Source organism: Malaclemys terrapin, chromosome 7 (genome assembly GCF_027887155.1).
Source record: "Malaclemys terrapin pileata isolate rMalTer1 chromosome 7, rMalTer1.hap1, whole genome shotgun sequence".
Taxonomy (NCBI): domain Eukaryota; kingdom Metazoa; phylum Chordata; order Testudines; family Emydidae; genus Malaclemys; species Malaclemys terrapin.
The window spans coordinates 124,035,094-124,060,715 of record NC_071511.1 but is presented as its reverse complement, the minus strand read 5'-3'; the positions used below and the strand labels follow the sequence as shown (position 1 = coordinate 124,060,715).

Here is a 25,622-nt window from a genome sequence, read left to right as displayed (position 1 = left end):
ACCAACAGAATTTGGTCCAATAAAAGATATTATTTCACCTACCTTGTCTCTCTCATTCTATAGTTATATAAATGTAATCTTATTTATTGCTTGTTTGTGACTGACCGTTCAGGTAGCATATGTGTGAAGGTTAGAGACATTAAGTAGTTTCGTCTCAAAATTGACCTTCCTTAAGTTTATGACTTGGATACACAGTGAGGTCTGCGTGCAGAACTAGGAGTAAGAAATTTGATTCCTAATCCCAGCACAGATGTATTAGTGTTCTCTGTGGTTTTAAACAAATCGCTTAACGATGCTGTCTCAGGTTCCGCATATGCCCACCTCCAGATGGGTGTTTGTAAAGCACTCTGAATATGAAGTGTTTATAGAAATCCTAATTAGCCTATATTAATACAGTTTTGAAAGTAGTGTACTATAAAATTTTAAATCACTATTTATACAAGGTGTAAATAACAGCTTTGCACGTCCCCTGTTAGTTGTGGAGTTATCAACATAGCAGTGAGTTTATCATTTACGGGGAAACGAACCAAAATAGCCAAGTTTACTTTTATGTATTTATATAGTGTGTATAATAAATACTATAGGTGTAATGCAAAAATAATCCAGATGAACATGTCAAAACAGTACAGAAAGGCTCTTCGGACTCTGCCAACTCACCCTCAGAAAAATCCCGAGCAATAGATGGGCCTTGCAGCATGCTCATCAGCTTGCTGGGCTGGCTCTGTCGTACCAAGGGGGCGTAGGAACTGAGTGCCGGGCTTGAGGGCCAGCCGCTGAAAACGCCTGCCCCCAAACTGGTACGTATCAACGTTCTGTCAGCTCACGTGCAAGAATGGCATTAGATTTGCTGGGGCCAAGGGCAGAAACTAAGGAGTGGGCCCCCACCCTGCCTTCCTTACCTGCTCACACATTGGATTTCTGCAAAAAAGCTGAAGCTGGAGCCCTGGCCCTGCAGCTCGGGGCTGAAGTCCTGTGGCCTGGGGACGTGGGATTTTGCCCTGCTTGCTACCCCCTAACGCTGGCTCAGTTTGTGTCCCAGATAGTCCTGGCTCTTGGAGGATAGCCTAAAAGAGGCAGTCTGTAATGTACCTAGAACCCAGAGTATACAGAACTTTATGGGGAGAGCCAACTCCTTGAATTGTACCTGGAAACTAGTTGGAAGCCAATCAATCTTTGCAGAATAGATGTAATGGGGGCATGCCCAAAATGCGAAGTAAGCAGACTGGCACTTTCTGCTCTAAGCCAAAGTTTGAATGGCCTTCAAGAGTAGTCCCGTGTAGACTCCACTGCAGGAAGGTATTCTGGAGGTGACAGTAAATGGATAACTGTGGTGAGGTTACCAGCAGAGAAGAATGGTTGCTATTAGCCCAGTGAAGGTTGAGGTGGGAGAAGCATGCTTGCTAATTGTTGCTACTTGACAACCAGACACAGCCAGTAGTGTCCAATAGAACCCCTGCATTGCCGCTCTAGTACCTATGGGAAGGAATAATGCTTTAATAAAACGAGGGGGGAAATTGGTCCGCTAAGATTTTTTTTTCCCATTTCTGATAATAAAACTTACACGTGAGAACAAGAACAAAACAAAAAGCGGCATTTGCCGGTGTCCTTTTTAAAACTGCAACTATCTAATTGTTCCATTATTATTAGCACAGAAAGTCCTTTCTCTGATTAAAATGACTTTTACAACTACTTGTCTAAAAATAGCTGCTAGACACAAAAGCAATTTAGCACAATGCATTAATCCTTTAATTTTTGCCTCCGTGAGACAATAATTTTTTGCATGCATGCATTCGCTTATTACAAAAATATTCTTCCTGTCCTTTGTCTTGCCCACACCTGTTTCCCCTCCCCCCCTTTCGTGCCTCACTTTAATAATTAATAATAAAGGTACATGGTGTTTGCCCAGGAGACATTTGAAATATAAGAGTCACATTGTTTGGGGTATCTTGGTAACTAATAATTCAATGGCTGCAATTTTGTAAAAATGAATCTTCATTTAAAAGAGCTACAGTTGAAGGCTACCTTAATTATCATATAAGCACCATGTGTTTAGTGTTCCGAATAATAGTCTAAAGAGAGTGTTTATAAATGCATCCCTTGCCCAAGAAGAGCTTTGCCTAAATCACAAAGCCCCAACAAGAACATGTTCGGAGACTTGGGATGGTGATAATTTAAATCTTTCGTATAATCTGAATGGGAATGGCATGTTGTTGAAGTAAGTTTAACATTTGCAGGCCTTGTGGGAAAAGAGGGTTTTCAGGCTGTGTGATTGAGTTAAGTGGGTGGCAGCCTGCCATATAAACAGAGGAAAATGTGATATTCCATGCAGCCTTCTGTGCCTACAAGACATTGAATATCGGGGGAGAGGGCGAGGGGAAGACTCTCTAAATCAGGTTTGCATCACTTGTGGAGTAAAGGGACAAAGTGGGATGCAGTGAGAAATCAAAGTTTAACAACGTGCCTGGTGGTAGTTACAACATACTTAACAAGACAAAACATTCAGGGTCACCAAGGGCCCCCTGTAAGTATGTGTAGGCAAGGATGATACTGTGCAGGGTTGGGCTGGAAAGGGCAATTGTCTTAAACTTGATTTTTATAGGCAAGGGGGAATCAGTGGGGGGACTCAGAGGGATGATGATGTGGTTTGAACAACTTCTGATGAAATCCCCCATAATAAAATTGAACTTTAAGTGAGACAATCTGGGGAGGTTTATATCTTTGTTACAGGTTGTTGCCGCAAAGTCTTAATTTTTGCTCTTTGAAATGTTATATTAATAGAAGAAAATATGTATTGGAATAAATGCTGTTTAATTCCTTGAAATGTATGTCCTGGTGCAAAGCGACACTTAAAATGACAGTGCGAGATTCCAGTTCTGGCCTGTCTCTGATTCTAACTCATAGTTGTTCGGTTGACACACATAATGTTGCTTTAGAGTTTGTCACAGCTGCAAACCCAAATTTCTGATCTGAAAATCAAGTTTTGCATTTTCTTCCTGGTGCATCATCAACAATATTACAGATTTTTCATGTAGACCAGGGGTCAGCAACCTTTCAGAAGTGGTGTGTCGAGTCTTCATTTATTCACTCTAATTTAAGGTTTCGCATGCCAGTAATACATTTTAACGTTTTTAAAAGAGCTCTTTCTATGTCTATAATATATAACTAAACTATTGTTGTATGTAAAGTAAATAAGGTTTTTAAAATGTTTAAGAAGCTTCATTTAAAATTAAATTAAAATGCAGAGCCTCCTCTTCCCCTCCTCCTCCCCCCTTCCCCCCCGGACCGGTGGCCAGGACCCAGGCAGCATGAGTGCCACTGAAAATCAGCTCGTGTGCTGCCTTCGGCACACATGCCATAGGTTACCTACCCCTGATTTAGACCTTAAGTCTCAATTCTGTTGATGTATGAGCCAGGAAAGGATCTAGTTCATTCTCCAATAGCATTGCTGCTGCGTGGCTAATAGGAGAAAAAAATGGTTAGTAAGTGGACAGATATGACTTGGGATACATCAGCCACAGAGACATTGGGGCAGGGGGGGCAAAAAAAACAGAGTCGGTCCCTGCCGCCGGATCCAAAAAAAAAAAAAAAAAAGCGCTGCTGGCGGATATCGGGACAATACCCCCAAAATATCGGGACAATCCTGATTTTATCGGGACGTCTGGTCACCCTAGGCAGGTTTGTCTGGCAGAAGGTTCTGCTGCCTCTGCCAAGCTAGCAGGACAGGCAGCCCTCTCTTTCTGTCTATTAGGCAGGTGGAATGCTGATACCTTTTCATGGCCTCTTCCCCAATTCAGATTAAGGGAAAGTAGCACACTGTTCTGTATTTTCATGAAGCTGTGCACATGCTCAAAAACCCCTTTACAGTTTGCAAGGCTCTGGGAGCTCTTCTTATGGAAGAAATGGAGCAGGGCTCTTTTTGCTGTGTAAGGGGACGTAGGAGGCTTTTCTTTTAGAAACTACACTGCTACTTCGATGCAGGCACTTGAGGAGTTGAAGCCAGAAGTGTGGCTTTTGTGGTGTGTGCTAACTCTTGATTGGGTTGGCGGGAGGGGTGGAAATGTTTTAATACTGATACTCACATGTTCCTTGAATCCAAAAATAGAATGTTGTCTTTAAAAATATATATATATATTGTATGGGGTTTCATTTACATGAACTATAATTGGTCCGAGTGGTATGTTCAACGAAAGTGAAATACCACTTGGTTAAAAAAAACAAACAAAAAAAACCCTAAAATGAAGGAATAAAAAATACACAGGGTATCCAGTGAACCTGTTGGCCTTGGTAAAACCAAGAATATGACAGATGTTCTTCACCTATTATGGTCTGTACTTGAAAACACACCACTTAAACGTGTAGTCCTATTTGTAGTAACACGTAAACCAGTGGTTCTCAACGATTTATCGTTGTGGGCCACACGTGCGGCCCACAATGTGTTACCTGGGCTGCAGGTTGAGAACCACAGCGAGGGAAGACTGCAAGGTGATAAAGTACAGCGGATTTGGCTCCACTCCTAGAATGCTGAAGCTTCCAGGAAGAATCTTTACTGGAAAGCTGATTTTATATCAACTAGGCTGCTAATTATAAGAGAATAATTTCAGAGCCGAATTTTACAAGAATATACCGTAATTGCCACTTGGATTTAAATAAACTCAAGCAGTTCTCACTCGGATTACAACATTCTCTATTTATAAAGCATTCCCTCTGCCTGACACACGGCCTCAGTAATACAACAAAGTAAAATGTGGAACAAAATCTCTCTCGCCTATGTACAAAATGTCCAGAGCACAAAATGTGATATCTTAAAAATGACCCGGAGGGTGTGTAATAAAAGGCAACATGGTCTGGTCGTTAAAGACCACATACAGTTGGTAGACCTGGATTCTCTTCTCAATTATGGAATAGACTTGGGCAGTGCTTTCGCTCTCTCTCTGTTTGTGTAAATTTGAATTAATACTTACGTACCTCACTAGTGTCTTGAGAAATCTAATGCATGTATTTAAAATGCTTTGAGAGCCTTGTGTGGAAGGCGTTATATAGTTATATTTTAAAAATATAATGTTAGTAACTTGTGTGTCCCTGTTTTTAATTTTAGGACAAGCAAACCTGCCTGGGCGTCAACAATCAAAGTTATATATGTGAAACAGGCCACTGTTGCGGACAGTCACAGTGTTGCAACTACTACTATGAACTCTGGTGTAAGTCCCCCTTTTTTTTATAGACTCCCTTCATAATCTGCATGACCATGAGCCTTTCTGATCCTTCTTCTGGGTTTCCTCCTTAAATTCCTTTGAATTGTACTACAGCAGTGGCAACAACTGGATCCCTGCTTTGGGCTGGGCTAGAGTGTTGTGACAATTAGGCCTGGTTAGCCTGGCATCTTCTGGTGTAATGGCAGTGGTACTTCCTACCAACAGCCATGACAGAGTACTTGGGAGTTTTCAACAACAAAACCTTCTCCATTTGGCTCAGGCAGTTGTGTTTAGCTTCAGAGACGAGCACAGCTTTATCTTTCATTATTTTAGGCTATCTGCAACAGACGTACTGTACAACACTGGGTTGGTTTACAGTTGATTCACTTTGTTTAGAAGTAAAGCTAAGATTTTGTCTTGGATATTTTTAGTAAATGTCAGGGACAGATCCCGGGCAATAACCAGAAATTCACAGAACCCTGTGACTTGTCCCTGACTTTTACTAAAAATATCCCTGACAAAATGGGGAGGGACGGAGGGTCCAGCACCTGCAACGGCTGGGCAGCTCCGGGGTCCCCTTCTCCCATGCCCGCTGCAGCTGGGCAGCTCTGGGGGTTCTTGCCACCTGCTGTGGCAGGGAGCTTTTGGGGGCGTCACGGCAGCAGCTGTGTGGGGTCTCGGGTCCCCTTGCGGAGGCTGGGAGCTCCAGGTCCCCCTGCTGCCCAGGGGCTGGGAGGTGTGGGGGGAGGGGAGGGGAGCGCTGCTAGCAGTAGCTGAGCGCTGCCTCGGGGCTGAAGCAAAAAATGTCCCGGAGATCTCTGGAAGTCACGGATTCCATGACATAATTGCAGCCTTATTTATAAGGTTTTCTTAAGCATCAGGACTAGAAATTTCATCTTTTTTAAAAAAATAAGTTCAGATTTGGAGCACAATTCCTCTGGTGAGGAATGGATTTTGGGCAGAGTCCATGGATGTAGAGTAGGTATATGGGGCGCTGATTCATGTACACTGTTGTCCACACTCCTTGCTAGCTCAATTTTTTTACCTAAGGAACTGAGATTGCCCATATTTTGTCTTCTAATTGAGTCGGAGGACAGGATTGCTTTATGCTGCAAATACATCTGCTGACTCACAAGGCCTGGAGATGTCAGATCTAGAGTATGTTTACACTTAAACATGTGAGGGTGCCCCCTTCCCCCACCACCTCCTTCCCCATGTACCCCATCTCGACAGAGCAGGGGAGGGGGGACAGAGCTCAGTAGCAGGAGAGCTGCTGTGGTCTGAGCCTTCAGGTGAGTGCCTTGAGAGAGTGTGTGCTGTCTCTTTATAGAATTCTCCAGCAGCCAGGACACACAGTCTCTCACACCTGCCTGTCTCTCTCTCTCTCTCATGCGACAGTGTCTCTTACACACTCACCTCCCAACACATACTTATGTTGTTGTTGTTACTTCTTTGTACTTCCTGCAATGCACATTAAGGCTATGCCTACGCTACCACAGTAAGTCGACCTACGCTACGCAACTCCAGCTATGTGAATAAATGTTTTTTGGAATGGAAAGAAACTTAGTGCAGGCCGGACGTGCCTCCTGTAGTATGATCCTATCTTGTGGGTAGTGGGAGTAGTTCCCGTAAACAGGTTCTCTTTCCACTTTCAGGAGTTGGAGGGAGTCTTAGTTTAGAAATCAGGGGGTCTGAAAAGTTCTAGAAATAACTGGGAGTGAGAGGTATGTAGTGTTATGAACCAATTAAAGGAGATGATGGTATGTGTGTGGCGGTGGGGGCAGAATAGGAAGCAAAATTGTTGTATTATTTTGTTAAGGGGTGGAGCGGAGGAATAAAGAACATATGTCAAGCAGGTGGACAGGCTGTGTTTAAAATTAGATAGCAGCTTGGTCCAGATTCCCCACCCATCCCTTAGTAAAACAAAATTTGAATGCCTTGGTGCCAAAAAATATAGCTCTACAGTCTGAATTATCTGTTGCTAAGCCCAAGGAGAAGATGAAATGGAGAATGTCGCTTTGAATAGAGCCTTCCTTTCTTTTAGATGAGGATTTGAAATGCAGAGAACACCTACGTTGCAGAGGTGTTGAGTTGCCTTCATGTTTTTAAAGTGCTTTTGGAATCCCCAGTTGGGAGGCGCTAGCCAAGTGGTAAATAGTGAGAGGGCAGTAGCCACTGTAAAGAGGTTGCTAACGATTTCCATTTTAATCCCCTTTTCATTTGCTTATAATTTGCTGGAAATTTCTGAGCTTAGCCTTTGTCCCAAGGTGTCATTTTTGAATGTTGAAGCTGAAATGTCATCTCTGAGCATGGAGAAAGGAGGAAGAGGATACACATGAAGTAGTTACTGTCATTTTACAGATGAGGAAATTGAGGCTCAGAAGTTGTGACCTGTCCAAAGTATTTAGGGGGGAGGGATAGCTCAGTGGTTTGAGCATTGGCCTGCTAAACCCAGCACTGTGAGTTCAGTCCTTGAGGGGGCCACTTAGGGATCTGGGGCAAAAATCAGTACTTGGTCCTGCTAGTGAAGGCAGGGGGCTGGACTCGATGATCTTTCAAGGTCCCTTCCAGTTCTAGGAGATAGGATACCTCCATTATTATATTATATAAATGAAATGTATAGCAGCTTTGGGAATCAAATTTAGGTCTCCTGACACCTATTCTTGTGCTTTTACCACAAGACCACCCTCAATAGCTATTGGTCATTGAGTCAATAAAGTCAGACACTATATTAGTCAGGGGACCAATCTTATTTAACATTTTCATTAATGACCTTGGCACAAAATGTGGGAGTGTGCTAGTGATATTTGCGAAGGACACAAAGTTGGGAGGTATTGCCAGTACATAGGAGGACTGGAATATAACATAAGCAGATTTGGATAAAATTGAAAACTGGAGGAATAGAAATGGGATGAAATTTAATAGTGCAAAGTCTGAGGTCATCAATTTAGGGACTAAAAACAAGAATTTTTGTTGCAAGCTGAGGACTTAGCCATTGGAAACAACAGAGAGAAAATACTTGGGTGTATTGGTTGATCACAGGATGACTATGAGCTGCCAATGTCATGCGGCTGTGAAAAAAGCTAATTCAATCCTAGGTGCATTAGACAAGGTATTGCCAGTAGAGAGAGACAAGTATTAGCACCATTATACAAAGCACTGGTGAGACCTCATTTGGCATACTGCATGCAATTCTGGTCTCCTATGTTTAAGAAAGATGAATTCAAACTGGAACAGGTGCAGAGACGGGCTATTAGGATGATGAGAGGAATGGAAAACCTACCTTATGCAAGGAGACTCATAGAGCTTGGCTTGTTTTTCCTAACTGAACAAAGGCTGAGGGGAAATATGATTACTCTCTATAAATGCATCAAAGGAATAAACACCAGGGGGAGGAATAGGAATTATTTAAGTTAAGAGCCAATGTTGGCGGAATAAGAAATGGATATAAACTGGCCATCAATAAGTTTAGGCTTGAAATTAGACAAATGTTTCTAACCATCAGAGGAGTAAAACTCTGGAACAACCTTCCAAGAGGAGTAGAAGGGGCAAAAAACCCTAACTTGTTTCAAGACTGAGTTTGAGTTTATGGTGGTTGCCTACGATGGCATATGGCCCATCTGTAATTATTAGCAAATATCTCCAGCTGCCAGAAATGGGACACTAGATGGGAAGAGCTCTGAGTTACTATAGAAAATTCTTTCCCAAGTGCCTGGCTTGTGAATCTCACCCACATGCTCAGGATCTAACGCATTTGGGATCCGGAAGGAATTTTCCCCCAGGTGAGATTGGCAGAGACCCTGGGGTGTTTTTGCCACCTTGGGCAGAATGGGGCTGCTGGCGTTTGAACTGGAGGAAATGGTGGAATCTCTGTAACTTGTAATCTGTAAATCAAGAGGTGAGGACTTCAGTAACTCAGCCAGAGGTTATGGGCCTATTACAGGAATGTGTGGGTCAGGTTCTGGGGCCTGCAACATGCAGTATGTCAGACAAGCTGATCACGATGATCCCTTCTGGACTTGAAATCTGAGGGTAGGTATACACTATGGGATTAAGTCGACCTAAGTTACGCAATTCCAGCTACGTTATTCATGTAGCTTAGGTCGACTTATTGCAGTGTCTACACTTCACTGGGTCGACGGGAGAAACTCTCCCGTCGACTTCCCTTATGCTTCTCATTCTTCTGGAGTACCAGAGTTGACGGGAGAGCGACCTGCGGTCGATTTAGCGGGTCTAGTGAAGACCCGCTAAATGGACCCCGGTGGATCGATCGCCGCCACATCAATCCACGGTAAGTGTAGATATGCCCTAAGTCTGATGCCTGACCAGGCAAATAGTCCCTAAAGGGTGTAAAAAAACCGAACCAAACCAACAACTTAGGCTTGTAGGAAAATACTGTACATTGGAAGACTAGCCTAATTGTATCAAGAATGAATCATAACACATGTGCGCAATTAGCCGAGTCAAGTTGCATGTGCAATCTTAATTTTGGCATTTCATGGTTTTTGAGTGTTTAACTGAGTAGCCACTGTGTTTTACTGGCAGTTTTATTCTATGGAACTTGTATACAGATAGGTGCTCAGTGAGCAAGGATTCTTGGCAGTTAGAATTATTTCTAGATCTACATTTCCTCTGCTGCTTTTACCCCTGAGCAGTGATACTGATCACCTCAATTCTGAAAGCAAAAAAATCTTTAATATGCAGCCACTGCGAGAAGGATTATAAATGAAAAACGTTCTCTGTTTGCAGACAGCACCATTTATATTATTGCTGTTCTGAACCATGTTCTCACTTAGCCCTCTGCATGCGTTCCCGGGAACCTTGAGAGAGTGAGAGAGAGTTGTTGTTTTTATTCCTTCCCCCCCCCCCCCCCCCCCCCCAAAAAAAATCCTCAGTCCGAGACCCTGTTAGTTTCTAAAACCTTCTCGATGCTGCAACACATGCATATTCCAGGGAGGATTTGTAACTGAGATTCATGTCCAAGAGTTTGTTAGTCTCCCATTCCTTTTGATTTGTCCTCTTTTGTTTTCACCCCCATCTGTCCTTCGGCATAATTGTGTCCATTTTCCTTATAGAGGGTTGTGCTACACCTTACTTTTCTTTCAGCTCCTTACCTGGCTTGGCTCTCCTCCTCTGTACCTTCGATAGCTTTGCTGCTCCAGTATCAGCTAGTGTTTCAATCCATTGCTGCCATTTAGAAGCCTAGACTAAAATAGAGAAGGAGAAATTAAATAAAAAACAACTTGTCACTGTTAACGTTTCTGAAATTTTGTCACTTACTGTCTCACCGTTTATAGCCAGTTTCAGAAGATAAAGGTTTGGCAAAATCATCTTAAGCTGTTCAATGTAGGTTGGTAAGAGTCACAGATAGAAGGGTAATGGAGGAAATATACAGTACAGAGATCTTGGCCCTCTTTACTGATTGCTTTATTATATAGGAGTAGCAACAGTCTTGCCAAGTCTCAACTACCTTACCTCTTAAACATCAAGGAAAGGCAGGATAGTTCCTTAGGAACCCTTCCTAGGGTATGTCTACACTGCAGCTAGACACCCGGGGCTGGCCCAGGCCAGCCGACTCGGACTGAGGGGCTCAAGTGAAGGGGATGTTTAATTGTGGTGTAGATGGGGTCAGGCTGCAGCCTGAGCTCTGGGACCCTCCCACCTTGCAGGGTCCTAGAGCCCAGACGCCAGCCTAAACCTGAACGTCTGTACCGCAATTAAACTTCCCCTTAGCCCGAGTCTGGCTAGCCTGAGTCAGCGGGCACGGGCCAGCCACGGGTGTCTAATTGCAGTGTGGACATATCCTCAATGGTCATTTTACTTCCAACCTTCTTCTGCACCTCTCGCCACTTTGGTTTGCCTGTGTAAAATATTATCTTGGAGTTGGTTCTCCAGCGGCCTGGACATGTTCTGAAACTTGATGTGCACCTTGGATTCATTTGAGGCCGTTGTTCAACTTGCCATTTGTATTCTAGTAACAGAGACTGGGGATCAATTGTCCTAGGCTGGTCCTCACTAGGCCTGTAGCCTAGTGTTATTTCATCTGGAGCATAAAGAAGTTATTTATCTCTAAATCCCCAGGACAGAGACTTAAATAGCATTTGCTGATTTGCTGCGTCATATTGACTATAGTTGAAAGATGATGAAGCTACGAGCAGGGATGTTCAATACTGTTTGTTATGTGTCTCTTCAGGTTTTATACAGTAGTTGCACCGTGTGTATATTCACCACCATCCAGGAGGCTAAGAATTAGCTGCAGTTAATCTCCATCATCACATGTTCAAGTCAGCAGCTCTGAGGGCAAATAAACAGGGGCTGGAGTTTTGACCATTCCACTGTACAAATATTTGTTACACTTGGCAGCTTCTACCGTTGTATGATCACTCACTTTGTCAGTAGCCTCATAATCCCTTCTTAAGGGACGGTACTGATTTAGAGCAGCCTCCTCTCTGAAAAGGCAGGATATTGACATGGCCTTTGAGGTCAGAGATGTCTTTTCCTGGCGCAATCTGCAAAACTCCACTACATCAAGATTGCAACATTGATTAAAGTGGTCTCCCATTCTTGGGTGACAAAAATATTGACCCTTCAACTAGCTTTTATTCAAGCATCTTTGAGGAAGATGCTGCTACTTGGAAGTATGCCTTTCAGTCAGTGAAACTGCCCCACATCCCCTCCTGTTGGACCAGATATTGTGAATCCAAGATCATTACCCAACGTGCTTGTCAGACAGAGAAGCCCTCTGTGGTATATTTTGGCTTGGCCTTCGTGAGTTTCCTGCCAACAGAACAGTGGCATTTACCTAAGTTTACTGTGATCTCTAGGGCAGATTATTCTGTTCTACCCTTGCAACACGAACATGAAAGAAAACATGTTTTCCATTTTGCACTGGATAAAAGGAGCTTCCCTCAGTGAAATCTTTGCTTGGAATGTTGCCCTTGGTGAACATGGTATTTGTGCATCCTGTTGTGAGACAGAAAATGACGACCTCCCCCCTCTTGGTGAAATGTTGTTATAGGTATCGCCAAATACACCGATGTGTAGTAGAAAGTGTTTGATTGTATTGGGAACAGAACCTCCACCCACAAAAATCCTAGTATAGCTCTGTTTTGGCTGCAATCAGTATTCATACTGTTGTTACCTGGACAGTGTGTTTGATGCCGTGTATGGAGCTGATGAATATCTTTTAATAAAAGCTTTTGACACTTTGTGGCACAGAGCTCTTGTGGAAAACCTTAACTCCCTGGCTGTTACTGATGCAATAAACACTTTTGAGTGCATCACTATTGCCATATTCTCCACAGATTGCTGTTGATACCAGTCTGTCTCAGAGGTAGACCTTTTTTGAGACGAGGGCAGTCTCTGTTTTTGACTAAACTGATTTAGTGAACTGAGAAATATTCTGAAACTTCCCTGAATTTGATGATTGTCCTGTATATCTTTTTAACCAAGAACATGAGACGCTCGGTCATTTCTGTCTGTTTGAGAGATCTTGATGCCATTGACCAATAGGCCAAGAAGTGATTGGTCATTCTTCCAAAGAAGGCACTTTCCATCTCAGGGTAGCCTGATCCCTGCCTGTTCTTTTATCACCTTCCCTGGAAGGATAATTTTGCTCAGCCCAAAATGAAGCCAGCAGGTATCTTCCACGTCGGAGGGAGAAAGTTGTTGAAACACATCAGGGAAAGATTTTCAAAGGCACAGAGGGCAGGTAGGTGCCTGACTCGTATTGACTTTCATTGGGAGTTGGGTGCCAGACTTCTGTTTTGCCTTTTGAATATCTCCCCCATTGTTTGTATGAGGTAGACTTGCTCTCTGCTTTCTCGGTCTTTGAAACAACACTTGAAAGGCTTTTATTTAGTCCCTCCAGAAGTATATTTTATCCTGTGCGTAATGGAAAACACGTTTTCTTTTGTGTTCATGTTCCAAGGGTCGGAAACAAAAAGCAGGCCATGCTTAGGGGATTGGTGGTGGTTCTAAAAGCTCTGCTCTAGGAATTATTCTGGGGAAGTTCTATGACCTGTGCTATACAGGAGGTCAGACTAGATGATCATAATGGTTCCTCTGGCCTTGGAATCGATGAATGTTTCTCCAAATTAGGAGTGCAGCCTCTGCCATTGTGCACAGCCATGCTTTGCCAGCTCAGGATCACCGTCAGTCAACCAATAGCTCATTCTCTCGCCATTTTTCATCTCAGTGGGTTTTCTGTTAATTGCTACGTGGCCAGTCTTGAGGGGGTGACTTTGGAAATCCCCTACTCTCCCCCACCTCCAGAAAGAACAACCTATTCTGTGCATGATCCTGCAGGTGTTTCTGTTCACATTTGCACCATCACTCATTCCAGGTCAGTCAACACTCGGTGCACTCACGTACCGTTCACTCCCTAATGTGCTTTCCCCCCCTCGTAAGCACAGTACAGTATTTTCAATGTATGTTACTAGACATCTTTGCACTTAGCCTTCTAGTCATACTTTCACTTCAAATAAATCATTGCACTAAATGTTTGCTAGGTTTTAAGATTTTTATGGCCTGCAACTTTTAACATCTTGCACTGTGATCCTCTGATCGAACAAGCTATTCTGGCCTGGGCTGAGTCAGTAATTGGGGCATGGTGGGGAGGCCACCTGTGAATACCTACAAGATGCAAGAAGTGTTGGTGGTCAGTGAACCAGTCCCTCCACATGGTGTTTGCTGGCTCTGGTTCCAGAAATTCATATGCGGAATACAGCAGAAGTCTTGATTGCTTCTGTTCAAGAACAATCCCATGACCCTTTCCATAAGAATAGGGTGTGTTGTTCCTGGTGTGTTGGTCAGACAACAACCCAGTTAATTATGTTCTGCCTTCCTCAAAGTCCAGCTGCAGTTTCAGTGGAATCCAGCATTAATTTACTATCCTGAACTGTTGTGTGATATTGCTGTGCATTGTACAGTTGCCACACTTCACCCCAGAGGTAACTGTGCTTTACCGGAGTTCCTCCAGCTTATCTATCAGTTTGTCTTGGAAAGCACGTTGGATTCCTTTGCAATAGGATTCATATAGAAATATTTGATTTGTATCTGGAGGACTAAGACGTGGGAGGGAGCAGCTATCCCAATAGAAGAATTCTGCTGCCTCAGCTGCAGTTGCTTACCAGTGGCATCTCTCCAGCACATCTTAGCTGAACATGCACAGCTTACCAGTCCGTGAATAATTCCTGGGGAAATTCACTGATAAAATGTACTGCAGTAATCTGCGTTTGTTTATTTTAACAACCCTGTAACAGCTGGGAAAGGGTGGGGGTAATTCAGAGCTGTGTTTTGAATATGGCTGTGGATGACTTTCTCCAAATCTTTCTCCTCTTTTCTTTTTCTTTTCTTCTCGAGATTAAATTCAGAAAGGTGATTAAATGAAATCTAGGCCCACCATGGTGCTGGCTCCATAATGATGCTATGTGAAAGACCTGATTTCAGTGACTGGTTTCTCACTTTCTAGTCTAGCTAGGGCTTCAGTGAGTGGATAGCATCTCTGTCCATTCTTCTTCAACCAGAAAGTTGCTGATTGCAAATAAGTCCCTCCAGGCAGTGTTGGAGATTGGAGTGGGGCAATCTCTGGATAAAGGCCTCTTTGGAGTGGGAGTGACTGGGGGAGAGAGAAATAGCAAAATTCTGACATCAGGATGGAACATTGAGTGCCACAGGCATTCCTTGTCACTCTTGTTACTCAAAAGTTCACATTCTTTTCTGAGTGGTAGTCTGTATCAGCAAAAACAACAGGGAGATTGTGTGGCACCTTAGAGACTAACAAATTTGGGAGTGGATGGGTCACTACAAAGAGTCATTTTTCCTCTACTGATACTCACACCTTCTTGTCAATTGTTGGAAATGGGCAATGTCCACCTTAATTGCATTGGCCTCGTTAGCACTGACCCCCCCACACTCGGTAAGGCAACTCCCATCTTTTTACGTTCTGTAATATATATGCTGCTTACTGTATTTTTCACTCCATGCATCTGGTGAAGTGGGTTTTAGCCCACGAAAACTTATGCCCAAATACATTTGTCAGTCTCTAAGGTGCCACAAGGACTCGTTGTTTTTATATTCTTTTCTGTCACCCTTACAGTAAGCCCGGCAGAGTGGACTAGCTAGAAAAACTGCATGGGAGCTTTAAATACAACTTACCTACAGATATCAGGAGATGCAGAGTACTCATAAAACATTAACACTTTTGGGCACAAGATAGATTTCCGTTCCTCTAGGAGAATTAATTGTATAATGAAAGAGAGATCCAATACTTCAATCTGCTTGGCCAAGATAGGAATTTGGGCTGATTTGTGTATCTCACGATGTCAAGACAAGGTGCCTTTCTAAGAACGTGGAGGCACAGTATTGTATTTGTTTCTTTGAACTGAGAACTGTGAAATTATTCCACGTTAGTGCTGTGGTGCACTACTTTCTGTCCTGAGTTTGAAATGAATGATTGCTCATTCCTGAGATTCCTAGGTTTTTCTTCCTCCCTCTCCCCACCTTCTAAAAATAAACACACTTCTTTTCTCAGGAGGGGACCTCCTGAATTTCATATTTTTTTCAGTTATTAATACAACTTTATACTTGGCAAAAAATAGTTTTGTTAGTGTATAATTACAGCATTGGAAGTGGGCGTTAATGTCAATAAATAGTGTGTGAGAGAGAGAGAGTGTAATAGAAAATTGCAAAGGTCCCATTAATAGGAAAATCTTTTTGCAACATTAACTATGGAGATGCTCTCAGCACCTCTGTGTGTGTGTGTGTGTGTGTGTATGTGTATACATTTATTTGTAAAGGGGCGCTGCTAAGTAAGTTAGGCCAAAAATTAGGTTTAAAAAGAATGAACCAGAGATGAATCTGAACCAAACACCCCTAAATATTGTGGCTAGGAAGGCGGAATCCTATGTAAAACAAATATTTCTAAAAATATTGTCCTGGTGTAGAGTGGTTGGGGTTGGTTTGCTTTTTGGAGAGAGTTGGATAAAAGAATTTTGTTTTAAAATTCCCTTGTGAAAAAGCATTGTGTTAATGTACAAAAACCAAAGAGTTTGAACGGTTGACTTTATGTTGTCCAGAATGAGAGAATGAAAGCAGCAGTGACCACAACCAGTGGAAAACACTGGTGTGGTTTTTTTTTTTTTAAAAAAAGTTTCCTTTTGGATTATCAAAGGTGCTGCACTCTAAAAGGTTTGGCGGCGCTCAGGGCTGGGGTAGGGGGTTGGGATCCAGAGGGGTCAGGGCTCTGGGCTGGGGCAGAGGGTTGGGGTGTGGGGGGTGAGGGCTGCGGGGTGTGACTGGGAATGAGGGGTTTGGGGTGCAGGAGGGGCTCTGGGTTTGAGAGGGGGCTCAGGGCTGGGGCAGGAGGTTGGGTTGTGGGAGGGGGTCAGGGCTCTGGGCTGTGGGCGCAGGCTCTGATGTGGGGCCTGGGATGAGGGGTTTGGGGTGCAGGAAGGGATTCCAGGTTTGGGGGGCTCAGGGCAGGGGTTTGGGGCACGGGGTTGAGGCACAGACTTACCTCCGGCAGCTCCCGGTCAGCGGCTCAGCCGGGGTGCACCGCGGACTGCGCTGCGCCCCGGAAGTGGCCAGCAGCAGGTCTGGTTCCACGTGACTCTCGCCCGCAGGCACCCCCAGCCCTCCCCCAAGCCAGCCAATGGGAGTGCGGAGCCAGTGCTCAGGACGGGGCAGCGTGCGGAGCCCCGTGGCGTCCCCCCCCCCCCCCCCCCCCGCCTAGAAGCCAGACCCGCTGCTGGCTGCTTCCGGGGCACAGTGCAGTGTCGGAAAAGGTAGGCACTAGCCTACCTTAGCTGGGCAGCACCACCAATGGGACTTTTAACGTCCTGGTCGGTGGTGCTGACCAAAGCAAGGTGACCCAGCTCCTTACATGCTGCGACCCACGGTTTGAAAAACACAGCCCTAGAGCTGACCCCAGCTGAGATCCTGGGAGGCCCTCTGCGGGGCTGGCGCTGCTGTGGCTCCCCTGTTCCAACCCCATGCCATGCAGGAGACACAAGCCCTAGTCCCCCCACCTTTCTCCTCTCACCAGAGCCTCCCATATCCCATCTCTTAGGCAGCCTCTGAAGGTAAAGTCCTCAAGGTTGTTGTCCATGTCCACCCCTTTCATGTGTGTGCCAGGTCACACCAAAGTTTACATATTCAATAATTTACTAATGAGAAGTGTTAGTCTCTAGTCAGATCAATATCAGACTTGTTCTCTGTCCTTAAATGTTAGACTTGCTTTGCAATCTGTCAGGGTCTCATAGATTCATAGACTTTAAGGTCAGAAGGGACCATTATGATCATCTAATATGACCTCCTGCACAACGCAGGCCACAGAATCTCACCCACCCACTCCTGTAACAAACCCCCAACCTATGTCTAAGTTATTGAAGTCCTCAAATCATAGTTTAAAGACCTCAAGGTGCAGAGAATCCTCCAGCAAGTGACCTGTGCCCCATGCTGCAGAGGAAAGCAAAAAACCTCCAGGGCCTCTTCCAGTCTGCCCTGGAGGAAAATTCCTTCCCGACCCCAAATATGGTGATCAGTTAAACCCTGAGCATGTGGTTAAGACTCACCAACCAGCACCCAGGAAAGAATTCTTTGTAGTAACTCGGATCCCAGTCCATCTAACATCCCATCACAGACCATTGTGCATATTTACCGCTAATAATCAAAGATCAATTAATTGCCAAAATTAGGCTATCCCATCATACCATCCCCTCCATAAACTTATCAAGCTTAGTCTTGAAGCCAGATATGTCTTTTGCCCCCACTACTCCCCTTGGAAGTTTGTTCCAGAACTTCACTCCTCTAATGGTTAGAAACCTTCGTCTAATTTCAAGTCTAAACTTCCTACTGTCCAGTTTATATCCATTTGTTCTTGCGTCCACGTTGGTACTGAGCTTAAATAATTCCTCTCCCTCCCTAGTATTTATCCCTCTGATATATTTATAAAGAGCAATCATATCTCCCCTCAGCCTTCTTTTGGTTAAGCTAAACAAGCCAAGCTCTTTGAGTCTCCTTTCATAAGACAGGTTTTCCATTCCTCGGATCATCCTAGTAGCCCTTCTCTGTACCTGTTCCAGTTTGAATTCATCCTTCTTAAACATGGGAGACCAGAACTGCACACAATATTCCAGATGAGGTCTCACCAGTGCCTTGTATAACGGTACTAACACCTCCTTATCTTTACTGGAAATACCTCGCCTGATGCATCCCAAGACCACATTAGCTTTTTTAATGGTCATATCACATTGGCGGCTCATAGTCATCCTGTGATCAACCAATACTCCGAGGTCCTTCTCCTCCTCTGTTACTTCCAACTGATGTGTCCCCAATTTATAACCAGTATTCTTGTTGTTAATCCCTAAATGCATGACCTTGCACTTTTCACTATTAAATTTCATCCTATTACTATTACCCCAGTTTACAAAGTCATCCAGATCTTCCTGTATGATATCCCGGTCCTTCTCTGTATTAGCAATACCTCCCAGCTTTGTGTCATCTGAAAACTTAATTAGCACATTCCCACTTTTTGTGCCAAGGTCCATAATAAAAAGATTAAATAAGATTGGTCCCAAAACCGATCCCTGAGGAACTCCACTAGCAGCTTCCTTCCAGCCTGACCGTTCACCTTTCAGCATGACCTGTTGTAGTCTCCCCTTTAACCAGTTCCTTATCCACCTTTCAATTTTCATATTGATCCCCATCTTTTCCAATTTAGCTAATAATTCCCCATGTGGAACAGTATCAGATGCCTTACTGAAATCGAGGTAAATTAGATCCACTGCATTTTCTTTGTCTAAAAAATCTGTTACCTTCTCAAAGAAGTAGATCAGGTTGGTTTGGCACGATCTACCTTTTGTAAAACCATGTTGTATTTTGTCCCAATTACCATTAACCTCAATGTCCTTAACTACTTTCTCCTTCAAAAATTTTTCCAAGACCTTGCATACTACAGATGTCAAACTAACAGGCCTATAGTTACTTGGATCACCGTTTTTTCCTTTCTTAAAAATAGGAACTATGTTTGCAATTCTCCAGTTGTACGGTACAACCCCTGAGTTTACCGATTCCTTAAAAATTTTTGCTAATGGGTTTGCAATTTCATGTGCCAGTTCCTTTAATATTCTTGGATGAAGATTATCTGGACCCCCCGATTTAATCCCATTAAGCTGTTCGAGTTTGGCTTCTACCTCGGATGTGGTAATATCTACCTTCATATCCTCATTCCTATTTGTCATCCTCCCATTATCCCTAAGCTCCTCATTAGCCTCATTAAAGACTGAGGCAAAGTATTTGTTTAGATATTGGGCCATGCCTAGATGATCCTTAACCTCCACTCCATCCTCAGTGTTTAGCGGTCCCACTTCTTCTTTCTTTGTTTTCTTCTTATTTATATGGCTATAGAACCTTTTACTGTTGGTTTTAATTCGCTTTGCAAGGTCCAACTCTACATGGCTTTTGGCCTTTCTCACTTTATCCCTACATGTTCTGACCTCAATAAGGTAGCTTTCCTTGCTGATCCTTCCCATCTTCCACTCCTTGTAGGCTTTCTGCTTTTTCTTAATCACCTCTCTGAGATGCTTGCTCATCCAGCTTGGTCTACAACTTCTGCTTATGATTTTTTCCCCTTTCTTGGGATGCAGGCTTCTGATAGTTTCTGCAACTTTGACTTGAAGTAATTCCAGGCCTCCTCCACCTTTAGATCCACAAGTTCTTCATATACTGCCATACGCGCCGACTCCATGAGCACTCCCGGAAAAAAAAACAGCAACAGCTGTTTGGAGGCGCCCCTGATTTGCTGATTGACGGCTAGGAGAGGGGCTTGGGTAGGGAAGAGAGCAGCAAGCAGGCTGGGGACTGGGGAGGGGGCAGAGCAGGGGAAGGAAGAGGTGGAACAAGGGTGGGGCCTCAGGAGGGAGTGGAGTGGGGGCCAGAGCGGGGTTGGGGAAAAGAAAAACTCAGCGCCGATGTATACTGCTGCTTGGGTGAGACCTATCCTTTGAAGGTGAAGTATCCTTCCAGTCTAGAGTCATCTGTTTTGCCATCATCAGTTCTATATGGAACCATATTATTTTGGCTAGAACAAACATTTATGATGGGTGAGATGTTTGACAGGAAGCACGGTGCCTGGACAACTTGGAGCTGTGTCCCCAGCATGCTCGTGATCTCTCCCAGAAGTCTGCTCTTTCGAGTGCTGAAGCACACATAAAATTGCCCAGTTTGTGGTTAGGGTCAGTATATCGCCGTGGAGCCTGTATATTTTTGAACACAAGTGTAACGTATGAACATCTGCAGACATTGCAGCTTTAGGTTTGCACCTCGTTGCTTTAAATATTATCCCATAATCTTTTCCACTGCGTCTTGTGTGTATTTCGCATTCCCCCCCCCCCCCCCCCAAAGGAAATGACTTGCACTGTGAATAACCAGTTCTTCCCTCCCTGTTTGTTCCCAGGGTTCTGGCTGGTGTGGACTATCATCATCATACTAAGCTGCTGTTGCGTTTGCCATCATCGGCGTGCCAAACACCGCCTCCAGGCACAGCAGCGGCAACACGAGATTAACCTGATTGCTTACCGAGAAGCCCATAACTACTCAGCCCTGCCATTTTATTTCCGTATGTACTTCCTACAGATCTTCCTAGATGCAAGAGGGAGCAGGCTGGCTTTTGAAAGAGTAAAGACCAAAGAATTCGCCATGTCGGGTGGAGGTGGGGAGAAGCTGCTGGGGCAGAGGGAGGTTGGGGGCTGCTGCTGCCTGACCTGTGGCTTGTGGAGAGGAGGTGGTACATTCTAGCTCCCTGGAACATGTGCCCTGCTGACTCTGGAAGCAGAACTGTGCCAGCAACAGGGCATTTTTCTGCTCCTGGGTTACCTGTACCTTTTCCTGGAGCCGTGGAGAGATTTTAAAAAGCCCATATTCAGGAGAGCTTGGAGCGATCTTTCCTTGATACGCCTGCTATGTAACCTGTTTTTGCAGCTGGTTTGACTGAGGTAAAGAAAGTGGCTTGACAGAGGTTGGTCACCAAAAGGTGGGAATGGTGACTCATCTGGGACCCTCCTGGTTCCCAATCCTATACTCTGCCTACTAGACCATGCTAGATTTCCAGTGAGTTAACAGATCCATTGGTACTGCCTCTGGGGGAGCTATATTGGCAGAAAGAGGAGAGAGTGCAGTTGCCCTGGTGTATTATGATATAAGGACATTTCACTTGAAGTTATACTTTTTAAAGAGTGTTTTGATCAGTTGCTTACTTCAGTCCATTTTAGCCTGTTTTGCCTGCTTAGGAAAATATTTAATTGATTTGTAGGTCCATTATAAGCACAAATATAATGTTCCCCTCATCACTCGCGGTGATAGGGTTTCACTCTGGCCACACCACAAATACTGAATCCAATGTTAAAACAAAATGTGGACAAATCTCTTAATTTTCTTGTAATTGCTGCCTCCTTCAGGGGTGAAATCTTTGATTTTTTTTTTTTTTTTTTTGGAAATGTAAACACCAGTGATTATAGAACCCCAGCCTAGAAATTTCTGAAGTCACCTAATCAATTTCCTGCAACCAATACAGGATTATTCTCTGGTGTAATTTATAGTGCTGTGTCCAGGGTGGTCTAGTAGCTAAGCATGGGAAAGGGAGTCAGGAGATCTGGATTTTATTCCCAGCTCCGTACAGACTCCCTCTGACCTTGATCACGTTGTCTCTCTTTGCCTCAGTTTCACCTTCTCTAAAATATGATAATTACAGCCTCATGTAGGGGATGATGCTAACTCATTATTGCTTGGTTTAGAATCCAGGGGTTCTCAAACTTCGTTGCACCACGACCCCCTTCTGACAACAAAAATTACTACACCACCCCAGGAGGGGGGACCAAAGCCTGAGCTCGCCTGATCCCCACCGTCCTGGGGGACAAGAGGGGGGCAAAACCCAAGTCACACTGCCCCAGGCTGAGGGGCCAAAGCCGAAGCCCAAGGGCTTCAGTCCCAGGCACCAGGGCCTGTAACCTGAGCCCCGCCACCCAGGGCTAAAACCCTCGGGATTTGGCCCTGGGAGGTGGGGCTTTGGCCCCGGGCCCCAGCCAGCTCTGGCGACCCTATTCAAATGGGGTTGCAACCCACTTTGAGGTCCTGACCCACAGTTTGAGAACTGCTGGTTTAGAAGCTGCTAGAGATGGGCAAAGTATCATAAATTACGTGAATGACAGTGATCTATTGTAAATAACAAATGTCATGAAATTGCACATGAAATAACTTCTACCTCCCCATTTTAGGATTTTTGCCAAATTATTTACTACCTCCCTATGAGGAAGTGGTGAACCGACCTCCAACCCCTCCCCCACCATATAGTGCCTTACATCAGCAGTGTGTCCCGGCGGGCAGCAGTAGCACAATCCCGGATACTCCAAGAAGCCTCCAGCCAGCACAGACAAGCTCTCCACCACCACCAGGTGGTAATAACAGCAGCACTGACAGCACTGGGTCCCTCAGTGTCCGGGACCCTGAATCTTCCATGACACTGGTTGAACGAACTGTCACCAAAATGCAGGCTACGGAACCAGGCCACTCCAGCACCGGAGCTGAGTTGGAGGAGATGGCCAATCCTGTGTCCTTCCCAGATAAGGATTCTGAGTGCAAGGAGGAACTGCTTAAAGATTACAGCTGTGAAAGCTTAGACCAGAACAGCGCTATTCCCGATGCCAAGGACAAGACTCCTGGCAGGCACCGCCGTTTCACTGGCGACTCAGGCATCGAAGTCTGCGTCTGCAACCGGGGCCACCATGACGACGACCTTAAGGAGCTTGATGGGCTCATTGATGATACTTTGGATGGGTCCCTGGACTTCTGTGACAGCTGCAGTGGCCGCCTCCATGGGGATGAGGAAGAAGGGCTTTTCAGTGCCTCCGAAGAGCAGCACCGTGAACATAACCACCACCATCTGCCTCGGCAGCCGGTGTGTGTCCTCCTGAACACCATAAACGAGCAGGACTCTCCAAACTCTCATACTAATCACTCTCCCAGCTAAAGTGGCTGAGTTGTAAGGGAGAGTCTGCAAAAGGATTAAGAACAACTTTTAAAAAGGTCACACAACCTTTTTTCTCCCCCCAGATGTAATTTTGGGAAGATCCCCAAAAGCACTGCTTGGGAGGGTGGGCAACTGCTCTTGTTTTTTTAAAATCACATCCCTCCTTGTACACATAGTAGGGACTTTGGTTTCAAAAGGAGACCTTTGTAAAATGGAACTTTCCTAATGATGATTTTGGTGATGGATTATTATTGTTTGGTTGGTTTTAGTTTTCCAAAACCTGCTTTATCTTGCAAGTCATGAAGCTCAGCAAGTCTAACCCTGTGAGGATCAGAAATGCAGTATGGCTCCACCCTCCAGGTGTCTTCCCAGAAGCGCACAGCTTCTGATAGCACTGGCAGTCAGCAGCCCGAGAGTTCTGGTTTGATTAGTGCTCTTGAGGGGAGTAGCGCTAATCCACATTTCCCCGAATCGAGAAATCACTACATCAGAACAGCGCTGTAATCTCTGGTGCTTCAGCAACAGATAGGGGGGTAGGAGATTCCCCACTTGAAGCTGGTAACTGAAGGACCAGTTTCTTCCAGATGGAATATTAGTCTATAGCATGCAAGTTGCAAAAAGGGTGGCAGATTTTGCCTTTACATACTTTTTTTTTTTTTTTTTCCAGGCAAATATATTCCTTTAATCAATGCCTCTCAGAGCACAGCTATGAGTTAGAACCAGGCAGCTGGGCTGCCTTTCCAAGTACTGTGGTGTCTCTAAATGACATTCAACTTGTGTGCTGCAAAAGGTTTGGCCTTTTTTTCATTTTATTTTTGTCCCCTTAGGGCAGCACTTTAGTTAAGATGACAAAATGAAAACCAGGGCTGTCTTTGGCCAGTGTGCCTTCAAGTTTCAGTGATGCGTGTTGAACAAATGGAGACAAAAGCTCCGTCCGTTGCAAAAGGATTACTTACAGCGGAGATCTGTGCAGTGTTCTTTTTTCAATCCAAACGTTCGGTGCGATTCTAATGCTGACCACTTACAAGAAATGAATGTCTAGGGTTTTTTCTTTTTGTTTAAGGTGGCAAATGGCTACTGTATAATGTCCGGGTGTGTGTGTGTGTGACTGCAATACATGCATGTCCTACTGGTCAGATGAAACCTGCTGTAAGACTGCAAGAAAATTTACTGTAGCTTTGCTTTAATAAACAGTAGAGTTTTTGTTAGTATAACCCGAAGGAAAAAAAAACAAACCGCTGAAACTAACATTCCCTGGAGCATTCCTGTGGAAGAGGGCAGGAGTCAAGCTTATATATGAAGTGCGCTTGGGTTTCCCTCTGGCTTTCCTTTACTTATGGTCGTCTTGAACATTACTGTTACGGAGGGAAATTGAAACCTTGACGCAGGCATTCAGATTTGATTGATCGAAACCAAAATCAGTTTTCAGTAACGTGGAAACCAAATATAATGCCTTTTCTGATCACTCGCATGTGTGTCATTTTGTGAACGGAGAAGAAAAATCTGTGTTTACATTTTACTTGACATACACAATGTTCTGCTTGTAACACGTGGATTTGTCTCATTTAAATACTTTTCCTCTCTACAGAAGAGAGCGCATTTTAGTATGTGCTTGTTCGTCTGTAATGGGCAACTTTTTTTAAAGGGCAGCTATTTCTCTCCCCTCCCCCACAAACAGCCTTACATCAAGCAGTTCACTGCAACTAGGATTGCAATTTCTACATTAGGATGCATTGAAACAGTCTTTCATTGAGATTCATCAAAGCCCGTTCCATGCTATGGTGTGTGCATGTGGTTTAAAAAATACTCCAGGGCACATTAATTGTTCTGACTGGCTCTTTGTATAGTGTGACCAGACTTACCGTGGCTCACACAAGTAGGGAACTGATCATTTGCTGGAAGCCTAGGAATTCTGTTCCTCACCCTTCCCCCATGGAGAATTGTCACCAGCTGCTGTGCTCATTGATCATTTCTTCCCTTTGGGGAGAGAACTAAAATCTGTCATCTACAGAATTGACCTGCAAGTTGTTAAACTCTCTTCCTCACATATTTCAAGGAAGCTTAAAAAGCATTTAACAACTTTCAGAAAGCAGGATTTTAATGATAAGAATCCTATACCTCCACCTTCTCCTCCCTGAACATTTCCTCCCTACATCCCACATGTTGAATCTGGCCTCGCAGACATTTAGGAGAAAAGCTCTCCTTGTTAGTGTGGTCCAGGCGGCCACTGGTGTGGTGCTCTGCTCTGTTCAATGTTGATAACAGTCGGCTGCATGCGTGTGTTCCCTCTGTGTGCTGCCCCGACTCTGCAGATCGCTGGCACAGCAGACCCCGAGAGAATCCCCAGTGACCACAGACTCCGATAAGGTACGAAGGCACCCGGCCAGGTTTATTGTCAAACAAAA

General features: G+C 44.4%; 1 protein-coding gene across 2 annotated transcripts in view; it reads left to right on the top strand.

Annotated features, from left to right (window-relative positions):
• Positions 1–24,682, top strand: part of WBP1L (WW domain binding protein 1 like) — an 83,271-nt gene extending 58,589 nt beyond the window's left edge. For both annotated transcript variants that reach the window (XM_054035683.1, XM_054035684.1), the window contains exons 2-4: positions 5,096–5,198; positions 20,650–20,811; positions 22,466–24,682. In XM_054035683.1, the coding sequence (XP_053891658.1) occupies positions 5,096–5,198; positions 20,650–20,811; positions 22,466–23,217 (1,017 nt within the window). In that variant the 3' untranslated portion in view covers positions 23,218–24,682. The remainder of the gene's footprint in view (positions 1–5,095; positions 5,199–20,649; positions 20,812–22,465) is intronic.
• The last annotated feature ends 940 nt before the right edge of the window (positions 24,683–25,622 follow it).